At 49.9% G+C, this 16840-nt stretch overlaps 1 protein-coding gene across 2 annotated transcripts in view; it reads left to right on the top strand.

Moving 5' to 3' along the window:
• RAB11FIP5 (RAB11 family interacting protein 5) overlaps positions 1 to 16840 on the top strand; it is a gene marked incomplete at both ends in the record, with an annotated part of 41272 nt that overhangs the window by 11800 nt on the left and 12632 nt on the right. The window contains 2 exons of one of the 2 annotated variants that reach the window (XM_084262715.1): positions 4192 to 4631; positions 5963 to 6701. In XM_084262715.1, the coding sequence (XP_084118841.1) occupies positions 4192 to 4631; positions 5963 to 6701 (1179 nt within the window). Of the gene's footprint in view, positions 1 to 4191; positions 4632 to 5962; positions 6702 to 16840 lie in introns of those variants that run through there. The other variant, XR_014617234.1, reaches the window with a different exon arrangement.

Genomic DNA, 16840 nt, shown 5'->3' with positions numbered 1-16840 from the left:
CCCTTCCTGTCCTTATGTGCTGGGGTAGTTTGGTGTTTCCTTCCCCCTGCCTGCCCCTTCCCTGACACAGCATCTGTGGATGGTGGATCCCAGCGTGATGCTGGGAGAAGCCCTTTGGCTTTTGGGGTGATGTGCACCCAGCGTGGTGCTGTGCTGCAGGCAGGTACCTGATGTGCAGAGGTGCTGGATGTTTGGGGCATAAGAGGGAAGAATATGGTTTGTTGTTCTTTTTTTTAATTAGCAAAACTAATTGAACCTTCAGCTTGTGTCTTCAAGCTGGCTTGAGCTGCATTCCCTGGATGCTGGAGAGATCTCTGAGCAAACTTGGCTCTTTGAGGGTGTCTCAGCAGAAGCATTAACTTGCAGTAGCTGATGGGTCTAAAGGAGCAGATCTCCACGGAGCAGAAGGGCGTTACAGCAGGACCAGCAGGCTGGGAAGCTGGAGGTTTCATCCTCCTGCTCCATGTTTGGGTGGAGACCTGTGTTAGGTTGTAGGGAGCAAGGGAAGGAGCACAGGCTGGGCACGGAGCACATCTTAGCCAGGAGCTGTCCTCACTGACCCCACCAGCTCTGGCACTGGGACAAGAAAGCCTCTTTAATGTAACATTTTTTAACTAGTAAAAGCCATGTTAGACTGTGGCCCCTCCAAACCTTGCTAAGACAGCAGCCCAGGAGTAGGTGGCCAGAGCTGACTGGCTTGTACTGGGTGTCCTGTGCAGCGAGGAGCCCAACCTGAGCTGCACTGAGTAGCACCTTCCTCAAGAGAGGCCTCTAAAACCCCCCCCTGAAGCAGGTCCCTGCATCCTTGCAGACCTGTTCCCCCAGTGCTGGATGTGCTCATCACGTCTTCCTCCAGCTCCTTGGTGTCAGCACCTCTTCCTCAGTCCGATTAACATAACCCAGTTAAATTCAGAGCAATTGTTCTGAGCCTGCAGCTTGCAGCTGCTCTTTTAGACCTGGGAAAGGGTTTCTGTGGGCAGAAGCTGGTTTGTTTTTCTGGGTGTATCATCTAGTCCCATAAGAAAAACTGTGTCCTGCTCTGAGGCTTGGGTATGTGTGGCCCTAATCCAGAAACCCCTTCACCCAGGGTTTCCTCTCTGGGGGCAGCTCATGTAAGAAATGTGGGAAAGCGAGGGGTCTGGGATGGGCTTGATAGTGAGAAGATGCTGTGGGAGTTTGTGTTTAGCTGGGCTGGGACTTGGAAACCCACCCCCAATCCTTCTCTCCTGCTGCATCTCAGACGAGGCAGTGTTTGCTCCTCCTGTTTCCACTGGAACTGATTCATTAAAAAAAAAAACCCTACAAACCTGACATGGAACAACTTAATCCTCACAAACACTCATCTTGTGCCATAAACTTAGAGCTCAGCCTAAAAATAACTGTTCCCTGTTTGAGGTGTAGTCCCAACTGCTGATTAGGTTTTGTGAACCAAAAATAGCTCCTCAATCCAGCGCCAGTGTAAGCAGAGGTTTTTCCTTGAACAGGATGCTTTCTGGAAGCAGATCAGGTCTGAAGGCTTGTTCTGTCACAGGCAGCACCACCAAACCCCCAAATTAATGTTAATGACTGCAACATTATAAGCAGTGGGACAGGAGATGCTGAGAGCATCTCTGAGCTGAGCCAGTGCAGGGCTCTTATGGACTGGTACATCTCATCCTTAAGCTGTGCCTTATGTTGTTCCACCCAGATTTTCTTTTTCTTTTTGTTTTTCCACAGGATGACTAAGATAGAAAAAATACTTAGGAGATTTTTTTTTTTTTTTCTTCCTTTTTCCTTTTCTTGCTGAATGATTCAGCCCCCAAATCTCTCCTCTCCCAGCTGGCAGGCTGCTGCAGCCCTTCCCTCTTGAATTTCTTCCAGGTCTTGCATCAAACAGAGCAACGTAATATTTGATGTGCTGTGGCCACAGCCTGTTCCAAGCAGCCTTTTCCTCACTGCTCCTACGGGAATAGTCTGCCTGACTCACCTGCTCCTACTCCCTGCAGTGGATCAGCCTTTTTGGGTGTCTCTTTGCAGCTGATGACTCACTGGAAGGGGTTAATGCTGTGCTTTTTTTTTTCCCCTGAATGCCTGGATATCTTCAGACTTGCCTGGGGACTGAAAATTTTGTGGTGGGCGTCGTATGGGAGCTGGATAAGCGAGTGGTAGGAGTTGGAATGGGTTTGCTGGGGATTTAACCCAGTGTCTGAGCCCAGCAAAGCCCCAAGCACTGTCCCTTCTGCATCTTTACTGCTTCCAGCAGTACACTGCTGTTATTTTTCCTGGCATCCCAGTAGGGAATAAAGGGGTTTATGCCCCCTTCATGAGGTACAGGGTAGCTTTCCCAGGCTTTTCAGCTCTTCCCTGTGTCCAAGATGCAGTAACTCCCCCAGCAGTAATTCAGGAACTTCTGGAGGATGGGATTCAGGTTTTTTCCTCACACTGGTGATTTCAGCATGGTCCCACCCATCTCCATCCCTTCCCTTCCCATTTTCCTTCTCTTTCTTCTGTTTTTTCTTTTTTTTTCCCTTCTTTTTGATGACTTCACTTTTCAAGTGGGTGTAAAACACTGCCAGGACTTTGATTTTTCTGGGAAATCATTGGGAAATTGTTAACCCAAGTGTAGAAATTTCTTCCAACTGCTGTTGCTGCCTGCTTCACTTGTGAAGCATGTCAGAGAGAAATAGTCTGTCCTGAACATACAGATCTCCTTGTACCTTCTTAAGGGGAATTTTAATACTTTGATTTGGGGGGGGATCAGGGTTGCAAGGGCAGTGACTGTGCTGGACACCCACTTGTCCTGCTATAATCACCTCAGGACTGGGGGGAAAAATGGAAGATGGGACTCTAGTGGGAGGAGAAGGGAGTGAAGGACCGGTGGTTGGCAGTAGTTTTGGGGAAGAAATGGTTCTCTCGTGGCCCATGTTTTGTGCTGCCTGGTTGGAACGTGGTACTGCTGTGAAATGGAAAACTAAGTGTCTCCAGGCATCTTTCACTTCAGTGTCCTCTCATTCACTGTTCATTCCAGCAGGCAGGAGACAAGTCTCCTCTCCCAGTACATACCAGGGGCTGCTCCATGCCCTACCAGTGCACAGGCTGCTCCCTGCAGAGCAGTTGAGCCCTCAGTGGAGGTTGGGAGTTTCTTTCCCCTTCTACATTGAATATTTGAGAGGCTTTTCCTGTGCTCTTTCCATCTCTGTGTGCAAAGCTACGGAGCAAAGTCTGTGCTGTGGGTTTTGTTTGGGGCAGAGCAGTTGGGACCATCCCTCAGGAATGTGCTGCAGAGATGGTTGAAGGTTTTGAGCTGGTGGATACAGCCAGTGTCTCCTTTGGGAGCTCTCACCAGCCTCAGTGGCTGGTGCTGGGCTTTGGTGATTGATGTGAGGGGTGTTAAAATAAAATCCTGTTCCCTCTTCAGCTCAGGCTTCTGGTTGCCTCAAATTTTACAGACAGTAAAGCAGATTTAAGGGATTTGGAGGAGGGGAAGGGGATGGGTGTATGTTTGCTGCATCCTGCACTATTACTGATCACATCAGGTCATGGCAGATCCCAAAGACTGCTGTCAGCAGGCTGTGGGGATGCAGATATTTCCCAGAAATCCAGCAATCTGTGAATGGTTGGGTTGGGTAGGTGATGCACACCAGCTCCTCCTGCCTGTAAAGAACTCCCAGGATATAGCAATGTAGCATCCTCTAAATGCTTGATGGAAGGACACTTCAGCATCTTTATTTAGGGCAAAGCATAGAGGGTCTGGCACAAAGTTATTGTAACGAACACTGTTCAGTGCCTTTGCCACTGTGGTGCTGTGCTGACTGGAAAGGGTTTGTTCTGAGTCACCAGCTCTTAAATATTTAAGACATAAGCACAAAACATCATCTGTTTTTAAACATGGCTTTACTGACCATACAAAAATTGGCCACCAGTAACTTCCCCCTGCAAAACACACAGCAGCATCTGATGCCAGGGTGAGCAAGATGGTGTTTTCCAGAGTATTTAGGGGAAGTGCTTTAGGGCAGAGCTCTTACAAAGTTGCTGTTGTTCAGGGAGAGGTCTGGCTCTGTGTGGCACCTCCGTGTTGGGTGTTTGCCTGTCTCTGCCTTGTGTGGTGGGTGGCACCTGGGGTACTTGTGCTAGCTCCTACCCAGCAGCATCCTCCCCGAGGTCCTCTGGGCTCTTGGAAGTGACAAAGGGACCTTTCCTTTCTGCCTCCAGGTGGCACAAGCTCCACTCCAAGGCTGGGAAGAAAGAGAAGGAGCGTGGTGAGATCCTGGTGAGCATCCAGTTCACACGCAACAGCCTCACAGCCAGCATGTTTGACCTGTCCATGAAAGACAAGCCACGGTCACCCTTTGGCAAGCTGAAGGACAAGGTGAAGGGCAAGAAGAAATATGACTTGGAGTCGGCCTCTGCCATCATCCCCAGCAGCATGGGCGCCCTCGACATGGAGGATGAGTATGACCTTGGGGGTAAGAAGTCCAAAGTCAAGGGCTTCTTCTTGAAGAACAAACTGCGCAAGTCATCCCTGACGCAATCCAACACCTCGCTGGGATCTGACAGCACCATCTCTTCTGCCAGTTTGGTCTTGGCTGCAAATGCTCCTGAGGTAACCAAGTCCCCAAGCAGACACAGCAGCCTGTCCACCGAACGCTCTGGTAAGAGGATAACGGGTTTAATCCCACCCACACCCCCTTCCCTCACTTCTTTTCTTTGTAAGGGGCTGTTGGGGCTTTCCTGTTAACTAATTGCCTGCCCAAGAAGCAGTGTCCTGCCCAAACCCTCTGAGCCCAGCCTGCTGGAAGGGATGTGCTTGCCAGAACAGGAGCCTGTATACAAACAGCCTGACTTACCGCTGATGCCGCATGTGCTCCCTGCAGCACATCATGAGCTGATGGGCTGCAGGGGTTCTTTAGGACCGTTTCTTCCCTGCCCCCTAAAAGCAGATCACTAACCCTGGCTGGTAGCCCTTGGGAGAGGGCTGGGTGAAGCAGAACACACTGCTGCTGCTGTGCTGCTGCCTGGCTGTCTAATGAGCCGCCTCCGGCTTGGAGGCAAAGCTGAAAGGGTGAGCGGTTTGTGGTGATTAAAGCAATCTGAGCTCTTGGCCCGCGGAGAGCGGCGATTTGCAAACAAAAAGGGCCCTTGTAGTGAATTAATTCTTGCTGTCCCTTGAAAACAAAATATATAATTAAATGGTTTAATTGGCTGGAGACAGCAAATTCCCATGTTGGGTGGGAGACCGTGGGTATGTGCTGCTTCTCACTGTGCTGGTGAAGCTGCTGGCATGATGCCTCTCGGGTTTTGCTGGGTGATGTTCTTGTGTGTGGCTGTAGAGCGAGCGGTGGCACCGTTCTGGCCCCATCATCCTCGTGTCACAGTGAAGTTGACAGCATCTCTGGCTGGCAGGGGAGAGCAGCTGCATGACACCCAAAATCCAGGCAGTCCTTCTTGCCAGGATCTCCACCGTAGCCCAGAAATCTGCTGAGCATTAGCAGTAGCCACAGGGTCAGGCAGTGGGAGAGAGAAGGTGGTGCTGGATCCTCCTGGTTTATATCACACAAAGCAGCAGCCTGACCTGTCAGAGCAGAGCTCAGAGGCCTGTCATCTTTCTTTCCATGCATGCTCTTAAATCACATGGAAGCATAAACCCTTTGAGTAGCTTCTCTGTAGTTTCCTGCACTTCTTATTGGTTTCAGATCCTCTCAGACAAGGGGGTGGTTTTCTGCAGACTCCTCTCTGGATCTTGCAGTGGGAGGTGATGTGCTTGGGGAGGATATCGTATAGCTTGTACAGCCACATACCTGTGACCATGCTTTGCATTTCTAGTGATTTAATTAGGATCTGGTAGAGCCTGGGAGGGAGAAAGCTGGTATGATTTCACAGGTCTCCTTAGTGTTTGCAAGTAGAAGATAACGATACTTGTCATACCTCTGCCTGTTACACAGATGGCCTCACCTCTGTTTTGCATTTCATTTCCTCCCCCCAGTGAAAGATTTCCTGCCATCCCCAAAGCTGACCCACAAGAGAGCATTCAGCGACGATGTCTCCCAAGTCAGCCCGGTCCTGGAGCCAAAAGCAATCCAAAACCTGAAGCCAAAGAATGACCCCGTGTCCCGGTCTTCCCTCTGCATCAACGGGAGCCACGTTTACAGCGACGAGCCTGCACCGAAGAGCCCTGTGTCTGTCCCACAGGGTTCTGTGCCACTGGCTGTGCCCAGCATCCCCAGGCGGCAGGAGGAGGGTTTCGGCTTCACTCCCCTCCATCCTGACTCCCACGAGGTGCCTTGGGGGGTCAGCAGCTTTGAGAGGACACAGCAGAGAGACGAGCCCAGGTTCATCCCATCTCCTCCCAGCTTGGCTTTGCAGGAAGAGCTGAAGGTCTCCACGAAAGCCGTCACTCTCAGCAACCACCTGGGCAGAGCCAAGATGGAAGAAAACAGTCGTTTAGAGAACAAGCCGACTCAAGCAGCAACACCCATGGTCTTCTCCACGGAGGTGACAAAGGACAAACAACCTGAAGAAACAAGGAAGGAAGACAGGAAAGCCAAGGGAGGCCTCTTCCACCATGGGGGCAACAAGAGCGACGTGGGGAGCAAAGGCCTTGGGGAGAAAGTGGGATCCTCCCACAGCTCCTCCATCCACGCGACAGCAGGGGGAGAGGAGAGGAATAAAAGCGGTGGCTGGTTTGGTTCAAGGGAGCCCAAAGATTCCCCTCAGAAACCCAGGTCAGTGAAATGGGTGTGTTGACATCTCGGTTGTTAACTAGCTGCCCCAGCCTCTCTCTTCAAGGGCTGTGCAGATAAACGCTCTCCAGCGTCAGCGGAGGACCCATCCCAAGATGACAGTGGAGGAAATGCTTACTTGGTCTTAAATGTCTAAAAGGAGGGTGATTTTGCCTGGAATCTCCCCTGGCTTCTGCCACAAACCAACTCCATTTTCCCTCCTGGGCTGTGTTTCCTCATTGGGGAAAGGTGGCAAATCCCCTTTATGGAGAGGGAGAAGATTCCCTCTGCAGAGGTGAGACTCAGCACAGTCTTGCCAAATGTTTCTGTGGCCTCCAAGTAAAGAACCTTTATGCTTTAATTAGCTAAAAAAGCTTCCCTGGCAGTCAGGGTAGAATGTGGGACACAGTGACATGTCATTGGATTTTTTTATTAACCTCCCACCCCCTCTATGTCACTAGTCTGGCCTAAGGGTGAGGTTCTTGAGGTGATATTAGTATTTCTGAGGTAACTAACCCCAGCCCTACTCTTGCGTCTTCCCATCCCACCCCAGCCTTCCCTCCTCCCAATTCTCAACCTCTGATTGTTCTTGCTTTATGTGATGATTCATCCCTCCAAATCCTCAGCACTGTACTTGTGGCACACAAAACGTGGTGGTTGTGCTGTTTCTGCACGGGCTTTGTCACGACAGCACCTCACCCATGTCCATCCCTGTAGCCCTGGCAGCTGAGCTGAGGGTCCGAAGGTCGACTGAGAGCCCAGTGTGGTGTTATCTTGCTCAGCAAGAGAGAAAACAGAGTTAAAAGCAGCCAGAGAAAATAACCAGCAGTTGAGAGCTGGTTGAATCTGGAGCGTTGATTTATTGAAGGGATTTTCTAATCTGGGCTGACTTTAACCTAATTTGTTAAGCAGAAGGATTTTAATTCAGTCTAAGCCTCCCTTAATGAGGAGGGCACTCACAGTTTACTCAGCCTACCCAGATTCCTACATGGGTTGAACTGCTTTTAGTGTGTTGTGCAGACGTGAGCGAGGGGCTGAGCACATTGCTCGGTGTGGCTTCAGAACAGGGGCAGCCTCCAAAGTTCTCCTTGGCTCACCTCACAAGAAGATGTGCTCCTAGTGGTCTTTAAGGCCAAAGAGGGGCAAGGACTTGGTACCACCCTGCTTCACAAGAATGGAAAGCCACGTGTCCTTGTCCTGCATGCCTTGAGAGGAGAATGTTGCTGTCTGCACGACAGGAGAGGAGCCACAGGGTCCGGTAAGGCTTGATCCTGCCACTGTCAGCTCTCCCAGCTTCATGGGCAGAGCTGGGGACACCGAGGCAGGCAGGAGCTGCATTAGGAATACCCAGAGCTCTTTACCCCAAAGCCTTTTGTTGGGGAGTGAAGCCAGGTTTGCACAGGGGAGGCAATGGGGAAGGGAAGGACCAGGCAGGATGTGGTGTTTCTGTCCTTGAGCTGCTCCAGCAGCAGGAGAGATGAACCTGAGCTCCTGGGACTGCTGAGACTGCCGTTCCTACTTTCACTGGAACCCCAGTAGTTGTCTGGTGTCACGTCCCAGCGTGAGGTTTGTTTCTGGATGGGCTAAAGGATTCGTGTCTCTGAATGCTGTGTTTGAGGCTCTCTTAATTTATTTTTTTAAAAATTTGTGATGATAAATCTGCTGTTTGAGTCCTGGAGTAGAAAGGGCAGAGTATGAAAATACCCCACATTAAAAATCCTGTGTTCAGGCAGTGGCTCCACGAGCTGCCTGAGCCAGGCAGCGGAGTAGTGTGTGAGCCTGTGATGTACGTGTGTGGTGGGATGGGACATGCCCTCTGCATCTGCCTTTTCTTGGACACAGGGGTGAGGAACTCGTGGGTTTACGCCTGCTGACCCGGGCGTGAGTTACACCCTGACGTGTGAGCCCTGCCCTCCTTGTTCCTCTGACAGATGCTGCTGTCTTCAGGGCAGCATGTCTGATCCTGCTGTGAATTGACTCCCAAATGCCTGTAACATCCAACCCACTGGCCAGTCACCCTGAGTGCAGAGGTGCCCTTAAATGCTGCTGGTTGCTAACAACCCTCTGGGTTTTTTTGTTTTTCATTTTAATGACAGCTGCTGGACCCACTCCCAGCCTTTTCTTCTCCCACAGGGTTTTCACTCTCTGGTTTTTGAGGGTGTTTTATATCTACTTCAGTGCTCACAGTGTAATTTCAAGCGAAGCTGAAGCTGAGCTTTGCTTAGAGTCGGTTTGCTGTGGTTGTCTTGTAAGTAGGAACTGGGATGAACCATGCAACAACTCCTCTGGCTGGGGTTTTCTTTCCCAAAAATAGGAATCACTTTGAAGCAGCACAGGCTGGAGAGAGCAAACTCAAGAGAGGCACCACTGGGGTGTTTATAAGCATCTGAATGGGCTTTGGTTGCAGTTTGAGATTTGAAAATGGGAAGTAATGAGCTTAAACTGAAGCAAGGGAGATTTAAAGTGGACGTTATGAGAAGTCTCAGATGGAGGATGGCAGAGTGCTGGAGCTGCCTGGTTTGAGGGAGAAGGCCAGTGTATCAGGCTTCAGGGACTAGCATAGATGAGCATCTTTGGGGAGCATTACAAGAAGGATTTATCCTGGCTAGTGGCCCAGGTTGGGCAGTGGGAGACTGTATGGCTTTTCCATTGTTGTGGATTTGCCCCCAGTGGGGAGCTGAGCACCCTGCAGCCACTCTCTCTGGGGCAGGGGGGAAGAGCAAGAGGGCAAACCACACAGGTTGGGAAAAGGACAGTTTACTGGGACAGCAGAGAGAGAAATAACAATAATAGAACTTTAATAGCAAAATCTACAAAACTGGTGACACACGATGCAGTTCCTCACTGAACTGCACAACTCAGACTGTACAGCTGAGCCTTTCTGTCCCCAGACACTGTGTGTCCTGGATCTGAGCATTCCTCCCCACCAGCCCCACTTGATGTTGAGCATGACACAATTGGTATGGAATACCCTCTTTTTACCAGTTTGGGTTACCTGTCCTGGCTGTGTCCCCTCCCAGCTTCCTGAGTGCTACCCCCCTTCTCATTAGCAGGGCAGCATGAACAAGTGAAAAGTCCTTGAGACTGCTTGGCAACAACTTAAAACATCAAGGTGGTGTCAGCACTGCTCTCATCCCAACTCACAAACAGCATTACACTGGCTGCTAGAAAGAAAATTAACTCTATCCTAGCCAAAACCAGGACATCCACCATCACAGGGAGATGGACTGTCTAGTATGACTTTCCTGGTTCATCACTTCTTTTTGACCATTAATGACAATGTCATTACTTATTCCAATTACACCAGAGCTCTAATTTTTCTGATTTTATTCTTCTTCCTTACACAAAATACCCTTGTGGACTATGCTACTGATTCCAGTCCAAGCTGTTGAAGAGCTTATTAGGTGTTGATGGTGTCAGGTTGAATCAGGTGGTCTGGTGCCACCTCTGTTGTGACAACCAGCTGTGTATGGACTCCAGCATATGCAACTGAAAAGTTTGCAGTGCTTATCTGTGAGTATTTTATGGGTGTCCATTTAAAGCTGGAGGAGCTGTGTAACTTCTAGACCTGAAAGCATATAAACTTTTCCTTTGTAGAGAGAACCAGTTTTTGAATCCAGCAGTTTTAAGTCGTTGACTTACCTGCAGAAAGTATTTTTTGCCCTCCTGCTCTCCTGATTTTGGAAATCCAGCTTTGGGGCTTTTGTCAGCTGAGCAAGCAGCATCTTCTCACCCTTTTTTCCCCACCATGGATAGGTCAAGTTTCACCTGGAGGTGAACATGGGGAAAGAGCAGTCAGTCACCTTTGCACAACCAAAAAACTCAACCTGTAATTAGTTAAAAGGTCTGTAATTAGAAAGATGCTTTACAGTTAAGGTTTAAATTAGCCTGTAGCTAAAATGAGTTTGGCACAGCTTGTCTTTAACCACTTGCTCTTGCAAAACCATACCCTTTCTAAAAGAAGGAAGCTGCTGACCTTCAGCTGGTTTTAACTTCAGCTTTCTAAAAAGGTTTTCCCTTCTGTTGTGGGTGGTTTTTGCTGACCCAGTGTCGTGGTTTATCCCCAGATGGCAACTAAGCACCATGCAGCTGCTTGCTCACTCCAGGTGGGATGGGGGAGAGAATGGGAAGAGTGAAAGAGAGGAAACTCCAGAGTTGAGATCCAAATAGACAATCCTTTGATACAACATGCAGATATCACTCCCTTGGTCTGTAGACCACCCCTGTGAAATGTCTGTAAAAGGTCCATAAATGTGTTCAAAACGTCCACAGAGTTCATTTAGCCTTTGACTTTGGGCTCCAGCTGCTGTGGTGATCGCTCAGGACAGAAGAGGTGGTGTGTTGCATGGAGGTAATAGCACCAAAGCCAGCTCAGGTCAGGTTACCTCTGCACATGCTCTGCTTGGAAGGTTTGTGTTCCAGCAGTTTGGGTGGTTCCTGCTGTAGTAATCCCCATAACATGCAACTCAGATCATGGATTATTTTCACCTGGGATTAAATTCCTTTGAGGTACACATTGGACTCCTCCATCCTCCTGCATTACCCACCAAGTGCACCCAGGTCCTTGAGCAAAAACAATCCCATGAATAGGTTTTCCTTTTCCTGAGGAAGGAGTAACCCAGACTGTTTCTCCCAGCAAGTTCCTTGGATGTACTGTGGGGATCCTGCCTGGTCCACCATCTCATTGTGGTGATGCTCTGCTGTGGCCCAGTTCTTGGGTAGATGGGTGTCTACATGATGTACTTTCACACCCAGCTTCTCCAGCAATGCCTTGCTATAATCATCAGCCTGGATGGGTTTGCCTCTGCGCTGCCAGTTGCTCTGTTTCTCTTGCTGTAACCACCCCACAGAGCACTGGCCACCGTCCAGGAGTCAGTAGAGAGATGGAGCGTTGGCCACTTTTCTCGTTCAGCAGTGTCTAAAGCCAGCTGGATGGCTTTCACCTCTTCAGACTGGCTCAATTCACCTCTTTCAGCAGCTTCTGCAACTCATCCTGTGGGACTCCATACAGCAGCTTTCCACCTCTGATGTTTTCTCACAGTGTGACAGGGCCCATCTGTAAGCAGGGCACATTGCTTCTCATTTTCTGATAGCTTACTATACAGAGGGGCTTCTTCACATAGGTGTCCCCTCCTCTGGTGGCACTCAGAAGTTTCAGCCCTCTGGCCAGTCCATGATCACTTCCAGAATGGGGTTTCCCATTCAAGCTCCCTGTGTGACCAGTGTGACCCACTTACTCCATGTAGCACCAGTTGCATGATGTATAAAGGGGATGCTCCCTTTGAACATCCAGCCCAGCATCAGTAGCTGGGACTGGCCCATGGTATCCTGCAGAACAATCTCCTGTTTAACTTGTTCAAAGGCTTAATGCTGCTCAGGACCCCATTCTTATCAGTTGTTCTTATCACAGAATCATTAAGGTTGGAAGAGACCTCTAAGATCATCCAGTGCAACCATCAACCCAACACCACCATGCCCACTACACAGTGTCCCAGAGGGCCACATCTGCATGGTTTTTGAACACCTCCAGGGACAGTGACTCCACCATTTCCCTGTGCAGCCTGTTCCAGTGCTTGACAGCCCTTTGGGTGAAGAATTTTTCCCTAATATCCAATCTAAACCTCCCCAGTGTAACTTGAGGTCTCTTGTCCCATCACTTGTTACTTAGGAGAAGAGACCAACCCCCACCTGGCTACAAACTCCTTCCAGGTAGCTGGAGAGAGCAATCAGGTCTCTCCTCAGCCTCCTCTCCTCTAGGCTGAACCACCTCAGTACCCTCAGTTTCTCCTCACCAGACTTGTGCTCCAGACCCTTCAACACTTTGTTGCCCTTCTCTGGACATGCTCCAGCCCCTCAGTGTCCTCCTTGTAGTGAGGGGCCCTCACCTTCTTCCAGGTCACTCAATAGAGAGGGCTTAAGGTCAGACTGTAACGTGGAATATGCATTCTCCACAAACCCACTTGTGTTTCTTTTTGCCAGTCGGTGGAGACAGCTGCTGTTTTCTTGACCACATCCACTGGGATACCATGACACCCATCTTGCTGTTTGATTCCTAAAACCTGTACAGGTCCTTTGACCTCACTTTGTTTTATAGCAAAACCAGTTTTCAAAACAATCTGGATTCTTCTTCTTCTTCCCTTCTGAAATGCTTCCTCCTCTTTGTTGTCCCACACAGTGATGTCATCAAGGTAGTGCAGGTGTTCAGGAGCATCACCTTGTTCCAGAGGAGCTTGGATCAGTCCATGGCAAATGGGCTGTGTTTCCCTGTTGATTCCAGGGGTGCTGGACACACCACCAGGTGAAAGCAAACTGTGCCCCACGCTCTGCTGCCAGGGGCATCGGGGGAAACGTATTGGTACTACCAGCTGTGGTGTAACATTTGGCAGCCTTGGACTCCAGTTGGTTTTGAAGCCTCAGCACATGCAGCATTGGCACTGTGACTTCATTCAGGCCTGGACAGTCCCACTGTTACCCTCTGGTCTCTGTTAGATTTTCCCAACTGTTAACAGACATAAATCCCTTGTAATATGTTCTGGTTGATCTGTTGTTACCTCAGACCCTTTGTGCCCTGGGTTGGTGCCCAAAAGGACTGATGTGGTTTAACCCCAGTGAACAACTAAGCCCTACACAGCTGCTCACTGCCCCCCTCAGGGGGTTGAGGGGGAAATCAGAAGTGAGGAGGCTTCTGGCTTGAGGTAGAACCAGTTTAACAGCGAAAGCCACACACAAGGAAAGCAAACCAAGGAGTTCATTCCCCATTCCCCATGGCAGGCAGGTGTCAGCCATCCCCAGGGTAGCAGGGCTCTATCACACATTAATGGGGGCTTGGGAAGACAAACACCACCACTCCAAACGCCCCCCACTTCCTCCTCCCCCTAGTTTTATTGCTGAGGGTGATGCCATGTGTGATGTCCCTTTGGTCCAGTCTGAGTCCCACCCCCAGCCCACTCACTGGTGGGGTGTGAGGAGCAGAACAGCCCTTGGCTCTGTGTGAGCACAGCTCAGCAGGAACAAAACCCTCCCTGTGTTACCAGCACAAATCCAAACCATCCCAGTACCAGGGACTGTGCAGGAAATTAACTCTATCCCAGCCAAAGCCAGCACATGCAGCAGCAAACACACGTGAGCTGGCACTGCCCTGCGAGCTGCAAATCCCCTCACTCTCTTACCCAGGGAGAGGGCTCCACTCCTCTGCCATCAGCCCTTACTCACATGTAGGCTGGCTGATTCTTGAAGAAGCAGGTCCCACAGGCTGTGCTTTCTCTCCAGCTTTGCTAATCCCTGGCAACTACTGGGTCTTTGATACTGGTTTGAATAGAAGCAGTAGGAAGATAACGTGTGCTCTTTGGAGACCTGAATAAAAGACTGTTTGAGGTTTGTTGTTTTTAAGGTTGTGTGGTCAAGGGTTGTATGTAAGGAAGAAGCTCAGCAGGTTTATTTGAGGCAAGGCCTGGGGGTAAAACAATTGGTTTAACTATTTTCAGGGTTTTCTACAATGTTATCAGAGCTCCACAGGTCCTGCTTCCTGCAGCGTGAATTGGGATGATAAAGTGGGGCTACATCTCTTGCCTGGCAATGGGAAAAAATGAGAAATCATGCTCTGTCTTGTAAAAATAATTGCAGTCACACCATTTTATAGGTCAGAGCCCCTTCCCTCTGTCGCTGCTTTCATGGAGGGGAAATGTAAAACCATTCCCTGCCTTGGTTGTCGCTCCTCTTCCCATAGTCTGTAGCCTTATATCCAGCATTGAGACCAAATATTGACTCAAATTCCTCACTCTTCAACATGTTCTCCTAAAATATATATTTCCTAAATGCTGGAAAAGGAAAGAAGGTTCTGTAAGGATTGGAGCACAGTCCTTGGGCAGGCTGGCAGTGAGGAGCAGCACAAGTGGACCAGGTGAGTTTGTTGGTGGGATTGAACACCCATGTGTGTGACAGCCCCTTCAAAGCACCATCAATGGGACTTTTGGAGCAGAACCTGGCAGGCTGCAGAGTTTGATGAAGGGGAACACCGTGCTGTGAGAGCCAGGGCATTGCAGGTGACAGTGACACCACAGAGGAGTCTGTCCCAGGAGCAGTCAGGGTCATGTATCAGTGTGAGCTGCAGAGCTGCACGCCTGCTTTGGATGAGTCACAGGGTAAAAACGATCAGGGATGGAACTGGATGTTTTCCTTCTGGCACTGAGGGGTGCATGGAGCCTACAAGGGTGAAAGATGACCCTTAAAATGCCTCTGCCCCTTCTTTTGTCTGCTGAGCCTGAGTTTCCCAGGAATGGACGTGAAGGATGGTGACTCGAATCCTAAGCTGGCACCAGCTCCGTGCTGGTTAGATGAATCCTTTGTAGCTGTCCAGGTAGAGCATCCCCCCAATCCCACCCCTAGAAGTGGGTATTGGGGTCAGCACTTTACATCAACCTGGCTCTTCCTGCCCAGATCCTATCCTGTGATTTTTGGTTTTGTTTGGTTTGGGGTTTTTTTAATTCTTGTGCTTTGGGGGCAAACCTCTCAAAACAGACAAGTCCTGCTTTAAACTGGGGTGATGGGACATGTGAGGACCAAGGGGAAAGAAGAGATAGCAAAATCCCTTGATCTCACCTCCGAATTTGCTATTTAAAAGCAACATTTGTGTGTATCCTGTGACTCCTTCCCACTTGGGTTCCCACCCTCTACAAAAATGTCCCAGGCAGCTGTACCCATGTCTTCTTCCCAGCTCTTTCCTGCACCAATCCTGCTGTGCCAGCCTTGCTTATGTTGGTGGGAGGAAATTCCTCATCCCTGCCAGGCTTTGAAGCTGCTGCAGGGACCTCCAGCACCCTGGTCCTGCTGGTTTTCCACCCTCCCTGGCTCACTCACTCTCACCGAGCCCAGTCTGTCTGCTTCTCTATGGAGAAATGGTGCAAAACCCAGCTTATAAATGGAAAGGTCACAGTGCTTCCCTGGATCCAGCCCTCTTAGGAGGGATTTTCCACTTGAGCTTCAGCACAGCTCAAACCTGGGTGCATTATGGTTGGATTTGAGCCTTCCCCTCCCCAACCCTGGGCTTTTTCAGCGCATGTGCTGTTTTATATTCACAGTGCAGAGTTACCCACCCTCTTGCAGATGGGCTGCGATGGCTGGGGACGGTGCTCTGTGACTGCAGAGCTGGGGTGGCTGCCTGAAATTCAGGGGGGGGTGTGGAAATAATCTCCCTGCATTAAACAGGCTGTTTCAAATAGACATTCCATCAGGGGGTTGCTCAGCAAGATTTTTTTGGGGTTGTTTTTTTTTCTTTCTCTGCTGAGAGGCTAAAACGCGTCTGGGAAGCTCTGCCAAACAAATAAATGAGGGCAGAAAGGTACCAGCTATTTATTTTGGCTGGCAGAGCTGTGTGCTGGGCTATGGGAGGAGGAGGAGGAGGGTGAGTCAGCGTTTCAGAACAGCAGAGAGCTTCAATCGGGCTGCTGCAAGCGGAGGTTTCCCTCTAGAGGAATACACCATCCTCGGCTCCTTGTTTTGTTGAGCACTTCCAGCATCCTTCATCCAAGAGAGGAAAGGGTTGGGTTTTTTTTTTTGTGGGGTGGGAGAGCAGGGCTCTGCTGCCAGGACTTTGCAGCTGAGAGGGGTTTGTGCAGCCCCCCAGCAAGATCCAGTGAGTCCCAGCAGGAACAGGGATGGGCAGTGAAGCTTCAGTAGGGGGATTTGGAGGAAGAAAACTGTAATCCAGCAAAACAAGGTGGATTTCAGTTTTGTCACATCTTTAGCTTGGCTCTTGCTGCACAAGCTGGGAGGGGATGATATGGGACCACTGCCTGGCAGGGGAGAGATTTGGGTCCTACTGTACTGGAGGGAGCAGCTGCATCGCTTCTGTTTTGCTTCCCTCCAGGAAAAGGTTCAGTGATTTGGGGAAGGAAGACATGGGCATCTTGGGTGGATTCAAAGAGATCTTGAAGCTGTTTCTCCACCCATAGGGGTGAGGTCAGTGCAATTCAGGGCACTGCTCACCCACCACATCTGCCAGGCCTAGTAGCTGCTCTATCATCAGCCATCCCCTGGGGAAGGCACTTCAACCAGTCTTCTGGCAGCTGTGAAGGTCGTTAGCAGCAAGCACTCATTAGGAGCCTGAAGCTGATTAATGCTCTGTAGCCATTTAGAGCTAGAGC

This window comes from Gallinula chloropus (genome assembly GCF_964237585.1).
Source record: "Gallinula chloropus genome assembly, chromosome: 4".
In the NCBI taxonomy this organism is placed as follows: Eukaryota; Metazoa; Chordata; class Aves; order Gruiformes; family Rallidae; genus Gallinula; species Gallinula chloropus.
This window is presented reverse-complemented; position numbering and strand designations above follow the sequence as displayed.